Source organism: Notothenia rossii, assembly GCF_949606895.1.
Source record: "Notothenia rossii genome assembly, chromosome: 5".
Classification (NCBI taxonomy): domain Eukaryota; kingdom Metazoa; phylum Chordata; class Actinopteri; order Perciformes; family Nototheniidae; genus Notothenia; species Notothenia rossii.
In genome coordinates, this window is record NC_136903.1 from 77792894 (window position 1) to 77811100 (window position 18207).

The following is an 18207-nucleotide window of genomic DNA, read 5'->3' on the forward strand; positions in this document are numbered from 1 at the left end:
AGTCTCCTAACTGCAGGCGAGGAGCATAATTGTTGTACATTATTGTTCGAAATTAGTACTGATTTGCCTGTGATTTTCAGAAAAGGGTCTAACCATTCATTTCATTAAAAGGAGGGCAAACCATGAACACGGTTTTAGTTGAGCTGCAATGTGCTGTGCAATGTCACAATTCATACATCATTGTTAATAAACAGCCGTAACAACAGTATAAACCACCTATACAAGGGATTTAATTAAGATAGCCAAAGTTAGCTTTAATGTTACCTTTCAAACTTTTACAATAGACGGGACTTTCCTTAATATGCTACACACACAGTTAGCTTTCTACGTTAGCTGCATTGCAGGTGTCCGGTGAATTACGAATGTTTGCAAATCGGTTCACAAGCCATTAATTGAATTACAGTATTAATAATAAACGGTTTTTCCACTTACATTTTGCTTTACTTGACTGGCCAAGTTTGTGCATCATTTAACGTAGCCTAAGCATTACATTGTATTAACGTTTGAGATGTTGGTTGTGATTTACTGATCTGAAATTAACGTGCATTCGAGATGTAAGCTAACTTGTGGCTAGCTTGTTAGCATCAGTTTTTATTTGTTGTACTTAAAAAGGGAAACTTTAAAAACAACACTTACCGCAGTTTCAATATATTTCCATTCCTCATGAATTCTGCAATTTTGTCAAATGAAAAATGTCTGCCTAATTATGCTGATATTAAAGAAAACTCCTGACACGTGCTTCTTTAACATGATAAAGATGGCTGACGGAAAGGGGCAATACCAAATTAACAGTAGAAGAAGAAAACACCAAAACTGTTTTTTAAGGGGACCTCATAAGAAAAACAGGCTACATGGGATAAACGTGTCCATGCCTTCCTATGGAAAAAAGTTGTAACCTACAGTAAAACAATTATTATCTGCGGCATTTATGTAGCCTTAATGTTTTATTTTTAATATATTGATGTTGGGTCATCATTTAACTGAATGTTAACGTTAATGTCATCATGGTACGCTGATTGACAAGAACATTTTAAAATGGCACTCCATATCAAAAGGATTGCCAACCCCTGCTCTTATGTGGAATATGAGAAAAGCTACAAGGTCTTTATTTGCATTATTGCAGGATGTAATTTATGTAATCACATTAACATATGTGGAACAGAGGTCAAATTATGTAGGTCACTGCTTATAAAGAGATTCTGGCCAATCTGGACCTACTGGCTAAGCAAGCAAAAAATGCACTGTAGATGTTAAATCCAGATGTATTGTTTGTAATGTAGTAAACACAGAGTTAAGAAGTGTTATATTTTAATTTAAAAATAGAGACAATTGGAGGTAAAGAATGATACATAATCCTAACTCAACTTTGCTTTATGGATATCATTGACACAACTAGCTCGGTTGCTTGAGTGTTTCTTTATTCTTTCATGAAAATGAAAATAAAATATTTCTTTGTACATTTTAGATGCAACAATGTATGTTTACTGAGTCAGGTGAATGTGTGTATGATCAGATAAAGTACGGTCTCGATCTTTTTTTCCCTTTAACCATCTTTACTTGCTTACTTTGAAGTTGTATTTGCTGCTGTCTTTCTGCAGTGAGCAACATGCGGGGCCTGAAAATTGATTTACTGGCAGAGATTTACATTTTTCCATTACGCAGCAGATGCATGTTGCCAGGGTGGATTGGTTGGAAACAGCCCTTATTGGTCATTGTATTGTTGAAAACACAGCTGTCTTTATTCTTCCCTGTGGAGAAACTTTTGTTCTATGCTGACTGTCACTGCAGCACACTGTGATGAGTTTTGCTGTCCATTATTAGAGGAAGATGAAAGGGGTCATGTTCACATCGCCCATGATGCAAAGAGTATTTCTGTGATGTCTATCAGCAGATGGGTCGCTGACCTGCTCTCTTACCCGGGCCGGGGTGTGCAGAGGCACAAATGGAGCAGCAGGAGCAGATGGGAGCAAGACGGATGAGAGGAGGATGAGACAAGAGCTGTGTGTTTAATATTTAACCAGTGAAGCAGCATGCTGCTCCGCCCAGGAGGGGGGAGGATAAAACCATCAAACTGAAGTGACACTGATTATGGAGATGCTGAAATTCACAGGTGGAAAGTACTTTATAGGCTTCTTCTCACATTTGAAGTGGCACTTTTTCCTAAGCCTTTAAAAAGGCTGATCTTCTCAAGCATTTTTAAAATGAAATTACAGTATTAGTGTAAACATCTCCCCTCAAAGTTCCCAAATACTGAAGACACAAGATATCATGCAAGAGCAAAACAAGCAGTCACTATGATGTGATATAGGCCCTATATAAGTTGATAAAATCCTCTCTTTAAAGTATTACATTATGTGTATTACAATGTAAACAATGTACAGTATATCATCAATAGATATAAAGAACTAACCACGCTTTTTTTTACCTTAATCTATATACATGTAACCTCTCAACATTTTATTTAGTATTTTTTGGATAGTGTTAATTAAGGTTAAGGATTTAAGTAATTATTTCACATATGTGTGAAATCTACTTGGGTGATGCTGCAAAAAAAAAAATGGTGTTCATGATTAATTATTTTTAAGGGGAGATGCAATTTAAAATTCTGTACTGGTGCCATCAGCCTGCAGAAACTAAATGTTTGTGATCAGTAAGATTAATATTGTATCCAAGAGTTTAATTTGGATGCAAATAAGTAGTACATTCAGAGTATGGTACTGAGTGTCAAAGGAGAGAGAGGTTCTGCAGCAGCGCCCCCAATTGAGAGTTACCTGAACTGCCTTCAACCAGTTATCCCTCTCAGCCTCTTCATTAATGAACACATTCAGATCTACTTTAATTCCCCAACCTCAAGGTCACTAACCTAAGACAAGAAAAAGGTAAAATTAATGAAAGCATGGAGTCTAATGACATAGGTGTCTCTTAGAGTGACATCATGTCTACACAGTAAACCTCTGGTTCACTCTGGGTTCTAGACTAAAAACTAGGACTGAGGCATTCTTAAAATAAAAAAAGAGGCTCCAAGAATGACCCAATGGATGATAAATGTCTCTTTCCATGACCATGTATTTACTGGGTCAGCCACAGAAAGGACATATGAAACAGTAGCTTTCAATTCTCAATATGAAACTAGAAAGAGGACCATGCATGTTTATGACTCCATCAGTTGATATTAGCAATCCTTAGGTCACCAACAATAAGACGGTAAAAAGCAACAGTCACAATGTTTCTCAAAAACTGAATGCCAGAAGCCCAATATTTATAATTAGGGTTTATCAAGTTGCTACAGTGAGAGTAACAGAGTAGCTGCTTTCAAAAGGCTTATTTAAGATGATATATGAAACCAGGAAAAACTAGATAGTGCATTCTCCTACTGCTAAATCCCCTCGTATTTGCTGTTAAACCACTATTCATTTTCTCACAGTAGATTTTTTTAAACAGTTATTGTGAAAAGCAGGTCCCAATTCTTCGACAAGGCTGACACTTTTCGACAACGCTGACACTTTTTGCATGGTAAAGTACTATGAGTGTGTAAAAACATCTGAGGCAATCAGATGCAGCTACGTCAGTCCCAAACATAATGTATGCCTTCCTGCCAATCAGCGGTATGAGCAGAAATACAAAAAGAACATGTTGATTCTTAGTCACCTTTGATTTATTCCATTTGTTCCTTTACATAGTATATTATCCATTTGTTGCTCTTTTTATTAGAGAATCCTTTTGTCCTTATGGTACAGCAGCCAGCAAATTAATTTCACCTTTGAAATCCCTCAATAATTGTCAATGGATTCCTAATGCAGTGAACAGAATAGTCTTATCTGTCAAATTCTAAATTGTGTGAGAGCACAATAGGCCAAATTGGTTCCCCGGTGATGAGCCAAAGCAATAATTACCCTGGACTAAGCTCACCTCAAGTAAGCCTTTTAGAGAAGTAGTTTGCATAATTTGTATCATTAACATAATAAAGACAAAAAACATCCATTGGTTATATTGACAGCTAGACAGTTCCCTGGAATTTTAATTTCTAAGAAGAGATTTAAAAACAAGACTGAATAAAATCTGAGGTAAATGAACCCTTGGCATTTCTTTCTGGGTAGTTTAATGTCAGGTGTTCCTTTCATCACACAATTTCCAGTTTCCATGACCACGCTTAGACACCCATCCAGCAGCACCATTTAGCTGTTATGTATGAACAATTATTCTGTTCTTGAAGTGCATCCACTTTCTAGTGTAGAATTTATGTAAATCTATTCTCTGTCCAGAATAAATATAGCCTAGCAACACACTGTGCTTTCTTAGAAAACTGTCACTTATAATTGGTGACAAATTAAAAACAGTACGGGGGAAAGAAACTGCTAAAAACGATGATTCATTAGAGCGATCATCACATCTTGGAATGCTTTAAAACACATGAAGATCCTGTGATCTCTTGAGGCACGCTTATTTTTTGCTTAAATTCGTCTTAAGACATTTCAAGAAATGGGAGACTCCATGGATTAACAGTTGTGAACTTGAAAGAAAAGACTGCTTTGCATCAGGATTCCCACAAAGGGATTCAAACAAATAGCATATCATCAAAGGGGCTGTTGGTGGGATTTGACTGGTAAAAAAAAATTATTTCAGGGAACCTGTGGACCATCTGTGAAAAATGTCCCTAAAGATGTCATCCCTGGATTTATGCTTCGGCAGTTGTAGGAAGAACTCTCACAAACAGAGTTTTGGTGTCGAGAGATTTGACTGATGAATCAGCTGGCAACTCTGAAAAACATAGAAACATTAATCAGTTACAAAGAAAGTTTGTATTTATGGCTTAATGTTGGTGGGGACAAATGTTCCAAAAGAAAAAAAACTCTGTTTTCATTAAAACTCTAAAGATAGCTCAATTTAGGAGGTTAGGTAAGTTTATTTCAAATAAGATGAATATAAACATGATTAAAGAAACCTGAAAAGTAATTAAAGAATTTGCTGTAAGTTTATGTATTCCAAATTGTGCCACAATATAATAGCCACTTTCTCACTGACCTAATAATAAGATATGACCCTCCTGAACTATACAGAACTGAAACACATGTAGGGTAAAGTAAAAGTGATATTAATGGTATTTAAAAGGTTACCGTCATCTGCATGTTTTGCACATGAGCATCAACTTGTGAAGTGAAATGTAAAGCTCCAAAAATGTTTCGTTTATGTAAAATGTTCATCTAATGTAAAAGCATAGAGTTGGCATAAATCCGATGATCCACTTGCTGTTTATTCGCCCAGAAACATTGTCCTTAACTCAGTTGAATTATCTATGTGGCTGCCAAAGTCAATATGAAAAGCACCATCCTTTCATCTTACCCTGGGTCAGGTCCTCATCCAGGTAGAGTTTGAGCCGTCTGCTGCGGAGGCCGAACACCTTCCCAGCCTCAGACAACAGGCCCGAGAAGTCGAGCCCATTCTGGCCCACTGGGTTCAGCAGCAGGAGGGTGCCCACCTCTCCTGTCTGGCACTCTGGAGGAAATAGGAAGAGTGTTGAAGAGAAGTGAACCAGACACTACACTTCCATAACAAATTAAGAAATCATTGGCTTTTTAGTGAAGCTTGTTCACGAGTCCAGGAAAGGTATCAAGCCTAAGCCCCAGCCATGGGAAAAGGGAGGAGAAGGAGAGCAGGAATAATAGATCAAATCAGAGGAAGTGAGAGAGTGAGAGCCAGGCTGATCAATTGGTAGACGTCGGGTCAGAAGGGCAAGGTGAAAGGGTTTGAGTGTGGATGACTTAAAGGATAAAGCTGGATTATGGTACATTTCCTCCAGCACACAGTGCGACACACAATCAGTCGACTTCATTCTAGTGGTGGAAAGTATCTAAGCGCATTTATTTAAAATGACAGTTTCTAGTAACTGTTACTGATATGATCAGCATGTTAAATAGGATGGATTGCTTTAGTTTAAATGAAGCTACAACCTGAACCTGGTTAGTGAAATGTTAAGAATGAAAACAGCAAAAAGAGGGCCAGGCTCTAAAGCTCACAGATGCTTTATAATCTGTACAAAAACAACTATTTATTTGAACTGAGCCAGGCTAAATGTTTTGTCCTATTTCCAATATTTGTCCATGGCTCAGTTAAGGGATTGCTGGCTTCAGCCTCATATTTACTGTACATGCATGAGATTGGCAGAGTATAGGGCAGAAAAGCATAATAAACACATTAATCAGTGAATCAAGTTCCCAAGTTCTCTATGGTTTGAGTCGTAAAATATCAAGCATACAACATATATTCACAAAACGGTTTCTTGTGCTAACGGAGTAGGCCTTTTTTGGAAACGGGGGGGGGGGGGGGGAATGCGGTGGTGGGCATGCCGTGAACGTTGTGATCTGCTGATTTGAGCAGTTCTCCAGTGTGTGCGCGGGGTACAGAATGTGCACAGGGGAGTCTCCCTCCGCAGCCGGTTGGCGTAGTTTTGGCACAATTCCGTTGTACAGACTGACGTTAACAGCAGCCCTACTCGTCAGTGCACATGGAGTCCAACTCTGAAAAAGCTTCACAAGTACGTCGGTACACAAATGCGCTTAGTGACACAAGTGACGGTACGCATTTCAGATTTTTGCCGCACATGCGTACCTGTTATGTGCACCCCTGGCTATAGTGCTGCCACATCTGTAATGAGCTTAAAACATCACATGGCCACCTAGCCAAAACAGTCAAGTGGTACACCAAGACTTAGAAGAAAAGTACATTTTTTAAAATATTAAATATAGCCTGAGAGAAAGAAGATATAAATGCATAGGCATAACAAAATCAGGAGAGAATCATAAAAGCTCAGCAACCATAATATACAAACTCATTTCAACAGAGCCTCTTTCCTGTGACGCAGAATTAACCTTTGACTAGTGTTATAATTAGCTCCATCCAAAACATAATTTTACGCAAGTTAAAGGTCGCCGGACTTTCTCCAATTAGAACGAATAAGAAATGTACAGCATGTGTCAGATTGTGTTTAGTGTGTCCAAAACAAAGAAAGGGTCTGATCTATGATACGATGCTACAGTACCTACAGCGAGTTAAAACAAAGCTTTGACTCCAGAGACAAAACTTATTTGTATAATTTCATTCTAAGTTTTAGTCTCTCCATGGGATTTATTGATTATAATTACAAAAGATTAATGGCAGCCTTATAACAACGACAAGGACTGACTCATCAGTTGTGCATGGCTCTGTGCGTGTGCGTGTGCGTGTGTGTGTGTGTGTGTGTGTGTGTGTGTGTATTTCTCACCAGCTGGTTGTGCATTGCAGAGCAGGAGGTTGATGTAAGGACAGAGGAGGGAGTCAGTGGTGGGGGCGGGGCCTGGGGCGGAGCCTGTTGTCACTGACAAAGTTTTACCGCTCAACGCCTGAAGGTCTATTTTGCTCGTCAACTCTGTAATAAAAAACAAATGGTGGTGATTAGCGTGACAGCTTATACACTTTACCTACTGTCAGAGATGTTAATGCTACACTAGTCTGCAGTGCAGTATCTGGATTTACATTAACTTCAATGGCTGCTCTTTTTTAACTACAAAAGGTAGCGATTTGGCTAGCTGAAAAGAAGGTGCTCAGTTTGAATAGGCAACAGTGTTGTCGATTAAGCTAGCTGGCCCAGGAGTCCAGTTACACACACAAACACTGGAGGAATTATTGCTCTTATTATCACATACCATGTTATTAATATATAGGCATTAGGAAAATTCCAAAAGTGAGTGGGAAAAGTAGTAATAGAAAATATAGTAATAAAAATACATCACGTTTTAATCAAATGATACAGAAAAAAGCACAACGCTTTACATTCATTAATTCATTACTTCATAAAAGTGTTTTACTCAGAATTTTACGTATTTAGTTAAAGGTGAGGTAGGTAAGTTTGAGAAACCGGCTCGAGATACACTTTGTTATATTCCATGGAATGCTCTTAACATCCCGATAGCAATGAATATCTGAAGTGCTTTGACAAAAAATACATAAAAAAATTTCATCTGTGGAAGCCATAGTACTGTAAAAAGCACAACCAATCATCTGAGCCGGCCCGGCTAAAATAACTGGAGGGCCTATCTGCCTGTCAGCCTTCCATCTGTGCACAAACTTATCTCGTGCCCTCATTGGTCATGTGCGCGTTCGTGTGTGTTGGAGGAGGGGCTCTCTCAGGAAGTGGCAGATTTTTTCCGGTTGTGTATTTTCAAATTCTAGCACACTCGAGCTGGTTTCTCCAAAATGACATACCCCACCTTTAAGTATTTAGTTTTACATTTTTTGATTAACTATTACTGAAAACATTTTGCTACATTTTGTCAGCAGTAATATGACATGGCAGGTGTTACTACCATAACACTAACAGTGATTCGCTGCAGTTATGGTAAAAAAAAACAATTCTTACCAGTGCCACTATTGAAGAATCTGAGCTGGGTGTTATTGGTTCCAAAGATGCTGCTGCACACTTTCTTCAGCTTGTCCAAGTCTTGTCTGTTATCCCCTTTGGGGTTCTCCAACAGCACCACCCCCTCTGAACAGGAAACCAGGCAGACATGATTAGCAACATAGCAACACTTTAACAGTACATACATATTCTTTAAAAACATTTCTGGCTGGAAAAACTGATTGTATCTTTCGCTTTACCTTGTTCTTTGTTGTTGACCTTCATCCTGATGTTCACGTAGCTGCAAGCTGGTCCATTTAGAGGAGCGCGAGGGGCTGAAGACCCCTTCACTATGGTTAACTCCAGGTCTGATCCCTTCAGCTGCAACACAAATACAAGAGAATGACAAAAACATACTGACATTCTTTGTTGTACAAGTACCTCTTTTTTGGTTTAAAAAACAAATACATTCAGTTAATAGTTACACAGGGATTACAAAGAGGGACATTGTCTACATGAAAAGATTACATTGACAATTTGGGCATACTAATCAATCAACTCCACACCAAAGTGTTGTGCTTATCATAACCCTCATTATCTGTTACCAACCCATTTTATACATCTTAAAACCGGCTGTGTCCTTATACCTGAGTCTTTTCTTCTATAATGACAGTGGCATTCTTAGGGACAGGGAAGGGCATCATGGGAGCCTTGGTGGTGGCCAGGATGAAGTCAGTGTGCGCATGGATCACAGAGCCCAGGTATTGCCCCTCTGGCTGGCAGCGGTAGTACACAGTTATTTCATCGGAAGGCACCAAATGACCCTGTAATTCAAAGGATTTAAACACAGGTAGTAGTTAATATTTAACTAAGCATTATTCAGAATCTGAAAATGATGTTTGTTTCAGTTAAAAATTAAAAGAGCAAAAAGACACATTGAACCACAATTAGGTAATTATGCTAAACATTCAGTTTGAATAACTCTGGACAAACAACAGTGCACACTTGTAGAAAATTCTGCTATCTAATCAAAAAGCAGTTGATTGGCAGAGAATCACAAAAGTTATTCTCCTCAAAGCTTTTTCTCTTCTACAAGAGAATGAATCTGGAAGAAACAATTACCTGAAAGAAGGATGTAAGGGGGATGGGTAAAAAATGATAGAAAGGCCAACATAAAGAAGAGAGTGGGGAGATTAAAAAGCAAAAAACAGACAGTGTACAGTAGGAAGAAATAAAGGCAGAAGGGAACAAGGGGAGATTTTCTATTGGATGAATGGCATTCTATTTTGGCAATGTGTGCTGACAGCTTCCTCTAACCTTGACACATTCAAACACATTGATCTCATCCTAATCTGCAGTGTGCAGCCGTGCACATGTGTGCACAGCCGTACACACAAATGGTATTGACTGTAAGGTACACACGAACACACTCCAATTGCAGTATGTGGCTCAAGGGCGGAGGAGTAACGTTAGTTAGATACAGAGGAGCAGTCAATCAATGGAGGAAGATTTATAGGCTTTTCCTGCCAAGTCAAGGTACTGACCCTACCCTGAAGGGGGGTGTGTGTGTGTGTGTGTGTGTGTGTGTGTGTGTGTGTGTGTGTGTGTGTGTGTGTGTGTGTGTGTGTGTGTGTGTGTGTGTGTGTGTGTGTGTGTGTGTGTGTGTGTGTGTGTGTGTGTGCGCGTGTGTGTGTCATCTACAGTTTGCCAACACCTCAAAAACAAAATGCTTACACACAAATACCGACAAAAACACCGACAAACCCTCAAACTACTACCAAACATGTGGTAGAATTGTTTTTAAAAAAAATAATTCCAATCCCCAGGGTGGAAAATTCCTAACAGATCTCAGTTTGAAATAACTGGAGGAATTTAGCCTGGCTGGGAGCCAGTGCGCACCACTGCTATAGGGGGACGGAAAAAACTGTTTGTTGCTTGTGAAAACAAGGGGCTGTTGGCTAATCCGTCTTTACTCCCAAGACCACTTCAAAGCTCCAACATTAGAATCTGAAAGGGGCCAGACTGTAATTAAGCTTCCATTAAGCCTGCCTTATGATGGAGAAACTTCTAACTGTGACGCTGCAGTGGAAAGATTTCAAAACTGCCCTGACAAAATTAGCATGGGACATAAAGAGGAAGGGGGCAGCACGGGGTGCCCAAAGGGAGGGAAATGAAACTAAATAACACATCACAAAACATTTACTATGCTGGGTTTGCATGTTGTTGATGACAAAACATACGGGGAGTTAGGAGTGTGTGGTAGGGATTAGGAAGCATTAGGATAAGGGCCACTTAAAATAATTGAGGCATAAGGTTACTTTTATATTATATCAGGAGAAATTGATTGAGAGTAAACAAGGTAAACCTCCTGAAAAGGTTCAAGTATTTTTGACCAGAGCTATATAATATTTGGTTCTAATTATTAATAGTATGCAGTGCCATACAAATATTCCATTAGAGGATGTGCAGGTTGTCATCATACTTAAAGAGCAACTTCCAGGTTAAAGACACCTGTGAATAAATGTGTAGGAAAATGATGAATACATTAGATTTTCTAAAAAATATACAGAAATATACACTACAGTGACACCTGGCGTCGTTTTTGTAAGAAATGTTCACTTTCGCATAAAAAAGCCTCGCACGTGACCTCCCGTGTGTGACGTAACACGGGGGACACAAGGGGGAGAGCGGCCGGTGTAACGTATTAATAAACATGGATCCCAATGCTAGTTTTGACACAGAAGAAGTTGAACATGAATATTCGAATGCATATGACGGACCACAACCTTATAGTTATGAGCCTGCTAGGCGTCCAAGAGACCAGGAGCAGCCAAGGATTAGAAGAAATAACGGCCATCGGAGAGAAATTGAGCTTTGGTGTGAGGAGAACCAGTGGAGAACTGGGCAGCTATCTTGGTGAGTGACCGGCGTTAGCTACAGAATGTTAGCTAACGTCACATCACAACATTGTAAAGTTAGCTATCATATATCAGGCTATAACTAAAGTATCATTGATAATATAGTAACGTTACTGGCAGGACTGTTGATACTGATCCATAACAGAAACTAATGCGCAAGTATCAGCCGTATCTCGCGTTACCTAATACAACTCCACACTACGGTGCTGTGTACCGGAGGGGAGACGCGAGATACGGCTGATACTTGACGATCTGGCGGAGAAAGGTTGTGGAGCCTCCGTTGATATGCCGTTGTAAATGGCTTGATGGAAAGCAGGTGTGTAGTCGGGGAGGGTGCACAGCTGATTGCAGCAGGTGAGTGGAGGTTGAGCCGGGAGCCAGGAGTGACAGCCACCACGCACACACAAACAACACAGACAGGGGGAAACAAACAAACACAAAGGAGACGGCTGATGCAGTACAGCCACCACAGCGTTACCTAATGCAACTCCACACTATGTCTTACGGTGCCGTGTACCAGAGGGGAGAGAGAGAGAGCAGCGAAGGGGGGAGAGAGAGAAGTAATAAGGTTTCCTGATAAAGCTGTGGAGAGTATGTCCTGCAGGGAGGTGGATGCACAACGCACCCAGGAACGAACGCTAGCTCCGGTTCTTTTTACTGTGGACTCGATGTCCTGACAGGCTGGTATTTGTGCAACCTGCACAAACACAATACTGCACCATGATTACAAATGGTGAAATACAATGTAAAACTACCAAAAAATACCAGCTCCTTAAAACACAACCGCTCTACTCAACGCAACTCCACTATACCCGCGGTCAGAGAGCGGAGATGTGTCCACTGCGTGATGTAATATGACCCGTTTGACATATGACCTTAAAAAAAGCAGTTTTTAAGACCAGAGCTCAAAATTGCTCCTTTCCCTCTGAATTCCTGCCCTTATGTCTCGTAAAACATATCAAATCCTGCATTCACTTTTTGAATTGTAATTTTCAAGCAAGTTTAAGCATAAATGTAGAAAAAATAAAAACCTGCAAGATGCTCTTTAAAAAATACCACACAGTTTGAGTCAGAAGTTTTTACAGCCCTGATGCTCCTAAATGCTTCTTGTACTCAGTCAATTGAACTGTCTTCCTCACCGTGCAGCACTCCTTAAACTGCCTCAGCTCTGATTACACGTGTTGACAGACAGTTTCCAATACGTCATATTTTATTCATTAGACACTAGATTGTAAAATTCACTATTAGTGTGTTATGTGTCACTCTAGTTTCCAGCGCTAGTAGTGCTCCTGAAATAATCGTCCCACCTTCTTGCGTAGTTTCTGAATGCGGTTGATGACCTCACGTGCGACGCCTTCATCCATCATGGATTGGTCGGGGCTGACGTCCAGCAGCACCAGGACCTGAAAGAAAAAAGGAGGGTCTTAGCAAAACATTGAACTGATCCCAAAAGTCATCACAGTCTTAGAAAACTTTAAAAAAATTCATTTAACCTGTTATTACCATAGACTGTATATATGGTTATTACCCATTAACAGTTTTTATTTTTTTGAGGAGGGGAGTAGGTCTTAAATGTACCTGCCTAAATCAACATGTCATACGCTCATATTTGAAGGTCATATCCTGCATGTTCTCATTTAAATACAATGTTTAAATACCAAATGTATGGATTCCTGATGACTAGCAAAATATTTTAAATAAAAGGGTTCCAACAAATATGTGTGTGCATCCAGGAGGATAGATTTTTTATATGAGCACAATTGCCCACAATTCCGACGTTAAGTTCTAATATTTGGGCGAATTGAAATGTATAATACTGAGGTATACTTTTATCAAGATGTTTGAATATTGTTTGATTTTTTAACCAGCTAAGCTTGAACATTAGTCCATTTTAAGTTGGGAAAATAGCCTGTTGACCTCAAAGCCAGAATGATAAAGTTAAGGTTTAACCTTTCAGCTACTGTAACAACAGACAGTGTGCTCTTACTGCACATATATTGCAATATGTATCTGACAGAACGCTAGCAGATAGTGACAGAATGTTCCCTCATGAGTAACCAAACTCCCTCAGTAAAGGCTACAAACTATTTATTTGAAAAGAGGGTAAAATCCACAGAGCCATGAATCTGTCTTAGACTCTTTGTTCAAAGTTAAAAGTGATGAAGAAACAACCCGGCAGAAATAGCGAAAATATTGTACTCTGTGTGAGTCACTAAAGTAAAATGAGTGTCACGTTGTGTAAGGCTGCTGCCAGCCTCAAACACTTCACCATGGGAGGAAGGGAGGGAGATGACAGGGCGACAGAGTAAAGTACACAAAAAGCAAAATGAATAGAAAGAGAAAGAACAGAGAGGCGGACAGATGGGAGCTTGGAGGTCGGTGCGAGCGAGCGAGAATTAAAACGCCAGCTCAGTAAACTGGTATTAAGGTGCAGCCGTGTTGTGTGTATACGGTTGGAGGAGCACTGATTAGAGAGAGAGAGCCTCTGGGAAACGCATACATGCTGGTTTCCACTTAGCCATGAAATGATTTCATACATCACACTCACAGTAAAGACATATAAATGCATTTACAGTATATGGCAGCGTGCGCGCGCGCGTGCGTGTGTGTGTGCGTGTATTTCTAAACCTTTTCATGGGTGTTAACAAATAACATTTACACATTTTCCATAACCAGTTTCTGGATAATAAAAATACATGATTGGTCTACAAGATGTATTAAGTCCCGATACGATCCATAATCATGGATGCCCATTTTCATAATGCATTATTACCTGCTGATACCACTGTATAATCATTGTTATAAGCACACATAAGTACTCATGATGCATTAGGACAATAATAATACATTTGAACCATTTCATAATGAATTATAAGATCAAGTATCATAATACTTCATAATTGCCAGTCCCTCACTGACTAGGATTCATTACAGGTTGTTATAATGCACCATATGAGGTCATTGTTTCTTCAAGTTCATTGAAGTCAAATAATAGATCTAAAATCCATCCATCCATCCATTCATCCATCTGAATAAATCTAAAATGAGAAATCAAATGTATTTTGGAACATAGAGCGTACCTGTGCATCAGAGTGCGCTTCATACTGTGTTGCGGAGCCAGAGCTCTGGTCGAAGGTGTACATGAGCCTCAGATCGTCCTCATGAAGCTCATGGCCGTCCACCGTGATGGATCCTTCAAATTAAACACCACAATTTTTAAATGTGCGAATCCAAAGTTATGGTACTGAAAATGCAATATCAAAAATACATAAATACAAAGTCAGTTGGATGTTTAATAACAATGATAACACTTATGTTTTTCAGATCACTCCCTGCATCAAGTCTATTCCTCAAAATACCTACTTGTTTTGATAAACTAATAGATATTGAAGTTCTTTTTTGTGCAATAATAGCTAAAAAGACAAGTAACAATGATTGTTTTAGCCCTGGTACAATGTGGATAACTTGCTTTTTTCATTTATATACCTATGTGAGTATCTTTGGGTTTTGGACTAATGAAGCAATACATTAACAAACATCACTTATGACTTGGGATGGACATTTTTCTGAAATATAAACAAAAAGGATAATCTAGACAATAATTGGTTGGTTAATTGATCATTAGAAAGATTGCCAACAGCCCTATTCACTGTAATACTTAATAATTAAATTGGAAATTAGCATAGAAATTCAACTAGACAAGTAAAACCCTTTTCAGACGTTTTCCTGTGAAAATCTATAATATCACCAGACCAGTCTTATACCAGAAAATCAATCATTCAAGAGGATGAAAAGGCATCCAAAATAGTTTATATTGATTGCCATTATAATTGAATAAATGCTGACAACAGACATTAATGCAAATGTAATGATAAACTACTTAGTGTCCCACTGTTCTCCTATTTATATTTGAATAAATTGCCAACTGATTGTGTGAAATTAGTCTTTATTTTGGTGTTTGTCCCTTTAGAAGAATTCTAGAAATGGTTTCAATTACAGCCAATCAACCTGAATTAAGTGCTCTCCTAACTACATGCAGGCCGAGGCTTTATTTTGAATGAGCTATGGATTGGATCAGTATTTGCTCGCATTTTGTGATTCCTTACATTTCAGTCATCCGGCCAGATCCACTCATGATCTGAGCTTTTAAACATTACAGCAAACCCATTGCAGTCAGGTTTAAAATCATTTTGCCAGTGGCAGCAATTACTCACATCTGTGTTCTGACTAAGAACCGTGACCGTTTTCTCCTCTTCACTTCACTTGTCCACCCCCAGAGGCTGGGTGAAACAGTCACTCCTTTTTCTCTCTAATCTTTGATTTCCATGCTTTGGTTTCCTGTGTCCTTCCCTGCTTCTCTGCTCTTCTCCACCTTCTTCCTTAACCTCTTTTCTTCTGCCCATCAAAATGATGGGATCAAGAGGTACTGCTAAGGAATAATGAGCAATACAACAAATGGCCTTGAACACACAATCAGTTGCTAGCCAAATTGCCCCCGTAGTCTAAAAGTTTTTTTTTTGGGGTCACAGATTCTCAGCTAGAAATGGCTCAAAAGGTTAAAAGTGAGTGTGAGCATTTCCATGGGTGGATGACTGACCAGTTACCAGATTTTTCTCCCATATGTCTGATAGTTTTTACCATCGGATAGAGCAAGACTAGTCTTTTTCCCCTGCTTCCATTCTTTTTGCTCAAATAGTCAAACTTCCAGCAAGCTCCATACCTTTGATCCAACATGAATAATACAGTTTAGCATCTTAAAAAGGAGGTTTTGTGCACTCAAACATCCCATCTCTCCTGTGAACCTGAGTCAGTGTAATGCTACTTGGTTCCACAGCAGTAGTTTACCTACGCTCTCCATCTCTTTTCACCATCCTCCACCACATCTATGTCTTTCCTTCTCGCTCATCCTCCTTCCAATTGGCTAGACTTCAAACATCCAAGTGATTGGAAATGTTAAGTTCCCACAGCCCAGCTGACCTCCACTGCTTCCTTCCCCCGAGACTCTGGGGGCTCTCCTCGTCTCTCTATAATTGGAGAGACAGGATACCTTGCACTGCTTTGATCCGTACTCCAGCTCTGATTACAGTTTTGAAAGGGTTAGGGTTTGCTTTCTGACAATAAACTGCCCGACTGTCTGTGTCCAGACCTCAATTCAAGGATTCCTAGTAGAATTTTTGGTGAAATAATTAGGGCTGACAAGTTAACGCGTTAATAACAAAAACAATTAACGCCACTAATTATTTTAACGTACGATTAACGCATGTGTATTTGTCCTCGGCCCGCCCCGTATTTTCAGAGCCCAAAGGCTTGACGTTGTTGTTGTTAGTTGGATGGTGGGAGATTCTAGCGAGAGATATGGATACAAAAAAGGTGTTTTAAACAGCAAGCCAAGCCCACAGCTGATGCCAACAGCACCGCTCCTGCCGCTCGCTTGCGGCAGACCACGCTTGAAAGCTTGCCGGGGAGACGCCTGGACAACAACAGCGTTAGCTAAATGGGGGGCTACAGCTTAACATAGTGGAGCACGAAGGGCTGCGTTAGATCATTCGGATCGCATCCAACGTGTCGAGTGCACATCACAGAGCATTATTTTGACCCACAGTGGGAACTTCAGTCTCATGCTTTGACTGAAGATGAAGACAGAGGAGTGGCATTTTGCCGACAACTGTAAACAGGCTTGTCTGTTTGAGCAACTGGCTCAGTGCAAAGAAGTACACAGGGTTGGGAGAGTGTAAGAGAGAGAGAGAGAGAGAGAGCGAGAGAGAGAGAGAGAGAGAGAGATTCCAGGTTGTTTTATTGAAAATATTCAGGAGAATATTTGTCATTGTTCCAATGATAATAAACAAACATTTGCATAAAGCATATTTGTCCACTCATATGTTGACAAGAGTATTACAAACTTGAAATATATTCCTCTAAGGTACATTTAGAACAGATACAAAATGTGTGATTAATTTGCGATTAATCGCGATTAACTATGGACATCATGCGATTAATCGCGATTAAATATTTTAATCGACTGACAGCCCTAGAAAAAATATATATACGATGTCAACAATTTAGTATAATTGTGTATAATATCCTAACATTCACCTACTACTCTTTACTCATTTATTGTTTGGTTGACAAATATTCAACTAATGGTTCCTTTTTTTGTAAGTAATTGGTGAAGAATTATTACACAAAAATAATTGTAGGCTTTAATTTATTAAGATAATATATGCAGTTTTGTCTCATGTTAATACAAACCAGTGAAATACACTAGGGTGCCGACGGCTCGGGGATTTCCCTTTGCACCCCCAAATGTGATTCTTAAGATATGAGCACACAGCCATACCTGTCTTCTGGAAGGCCTCCAGCTGTTCGTTGCTGAGCTCCTTGATAGAGGCGGTGATGGATTTGAAGGCCGCCTTCAGTCTCTTGCCCAGCACCATGTGGTCGGGCTCGGCTCTCAGACGGATGCCGTACTTGTCTTTGTCCGTAGACAGCGTCAACTGTCGGACATTAAGCTCCTAGAGGGAAAAAGACAACTTATGTCTTAGAAAAGGTAAATCAGCGTTGTTGTTTCCTGTGTGACAAGCCCAAATATACCAATGGGTAGTGAACTTAACTGGGCTACTATTGTATATACAAACATGAACAAAAGTATTAAAAACTGAAACTGTAATGTGCATTGCACAACTAATAAAAGGGAAATAAATTATGCATAAAAGTACTTATAAGCCTCTGGGTTTTTTATTAGATGCTGCTAAACCATTTTATTCCCAAAAGTTAGCTTATGGACAAAGCTTTCCTGACATCAGCGTGAAAGTTAAGGGATCTGACAGCATTTGTTCAGTTTAAACTTTACTTAGCTCTTCCTGCACCCACATATGTCCACCCCAACCAAATGCAATTAGTTACAATAAAACTGCTTGC

The 18207-nt window shown here is 39.5% G+C and overlaps 1 protein-coding gene across 1 annotated transcript in view; it reads right to left on the reverse strand.

Annotated features, from left to right (window-relative positions):
* Positions 1-3633: 3633 nt before the first annotated feature.
* iars1 (isoleucyl-tRNA synthetase 1) overlaps positions 3634-18207 on the reverse strand; it is a 56350-nt gene continuing 41776 nt past the window's right edge. The window contains exons 26-34 of the mRNA XM_079683053.1: positions 17627-17801; positions 14370-14482; positions 12597-12692; positions 9019-9195; positions 8632-8752; positions 8393-8518; positions 7259-7402; positions 5341-5493; positions 3634-4758 (exon numbers count right to left, since the gene is read on the reverse strand). Of these exons, the coding sequence (XP_079539179.1) occupies positions 4676-4758; positions 5341-5493; positions 7259-7402; positions 8393-8518; positions 8632-8752; positions 9019-9195; positions 12597-12692; positions 14370-14482; positions 17627-17801 (1188 nt within the window). The 3' untranslated portion in view covers positions 3634-4675. The remainder of the gene's footprint in view (positions 4759-5340; positions 5494-7258; positions 7403-8392; positions 8519-8631; positions 8753-9018; positions 9196-12596; positions 12693-14369; positions 14483-17626; positions 17802-18207) is intronic.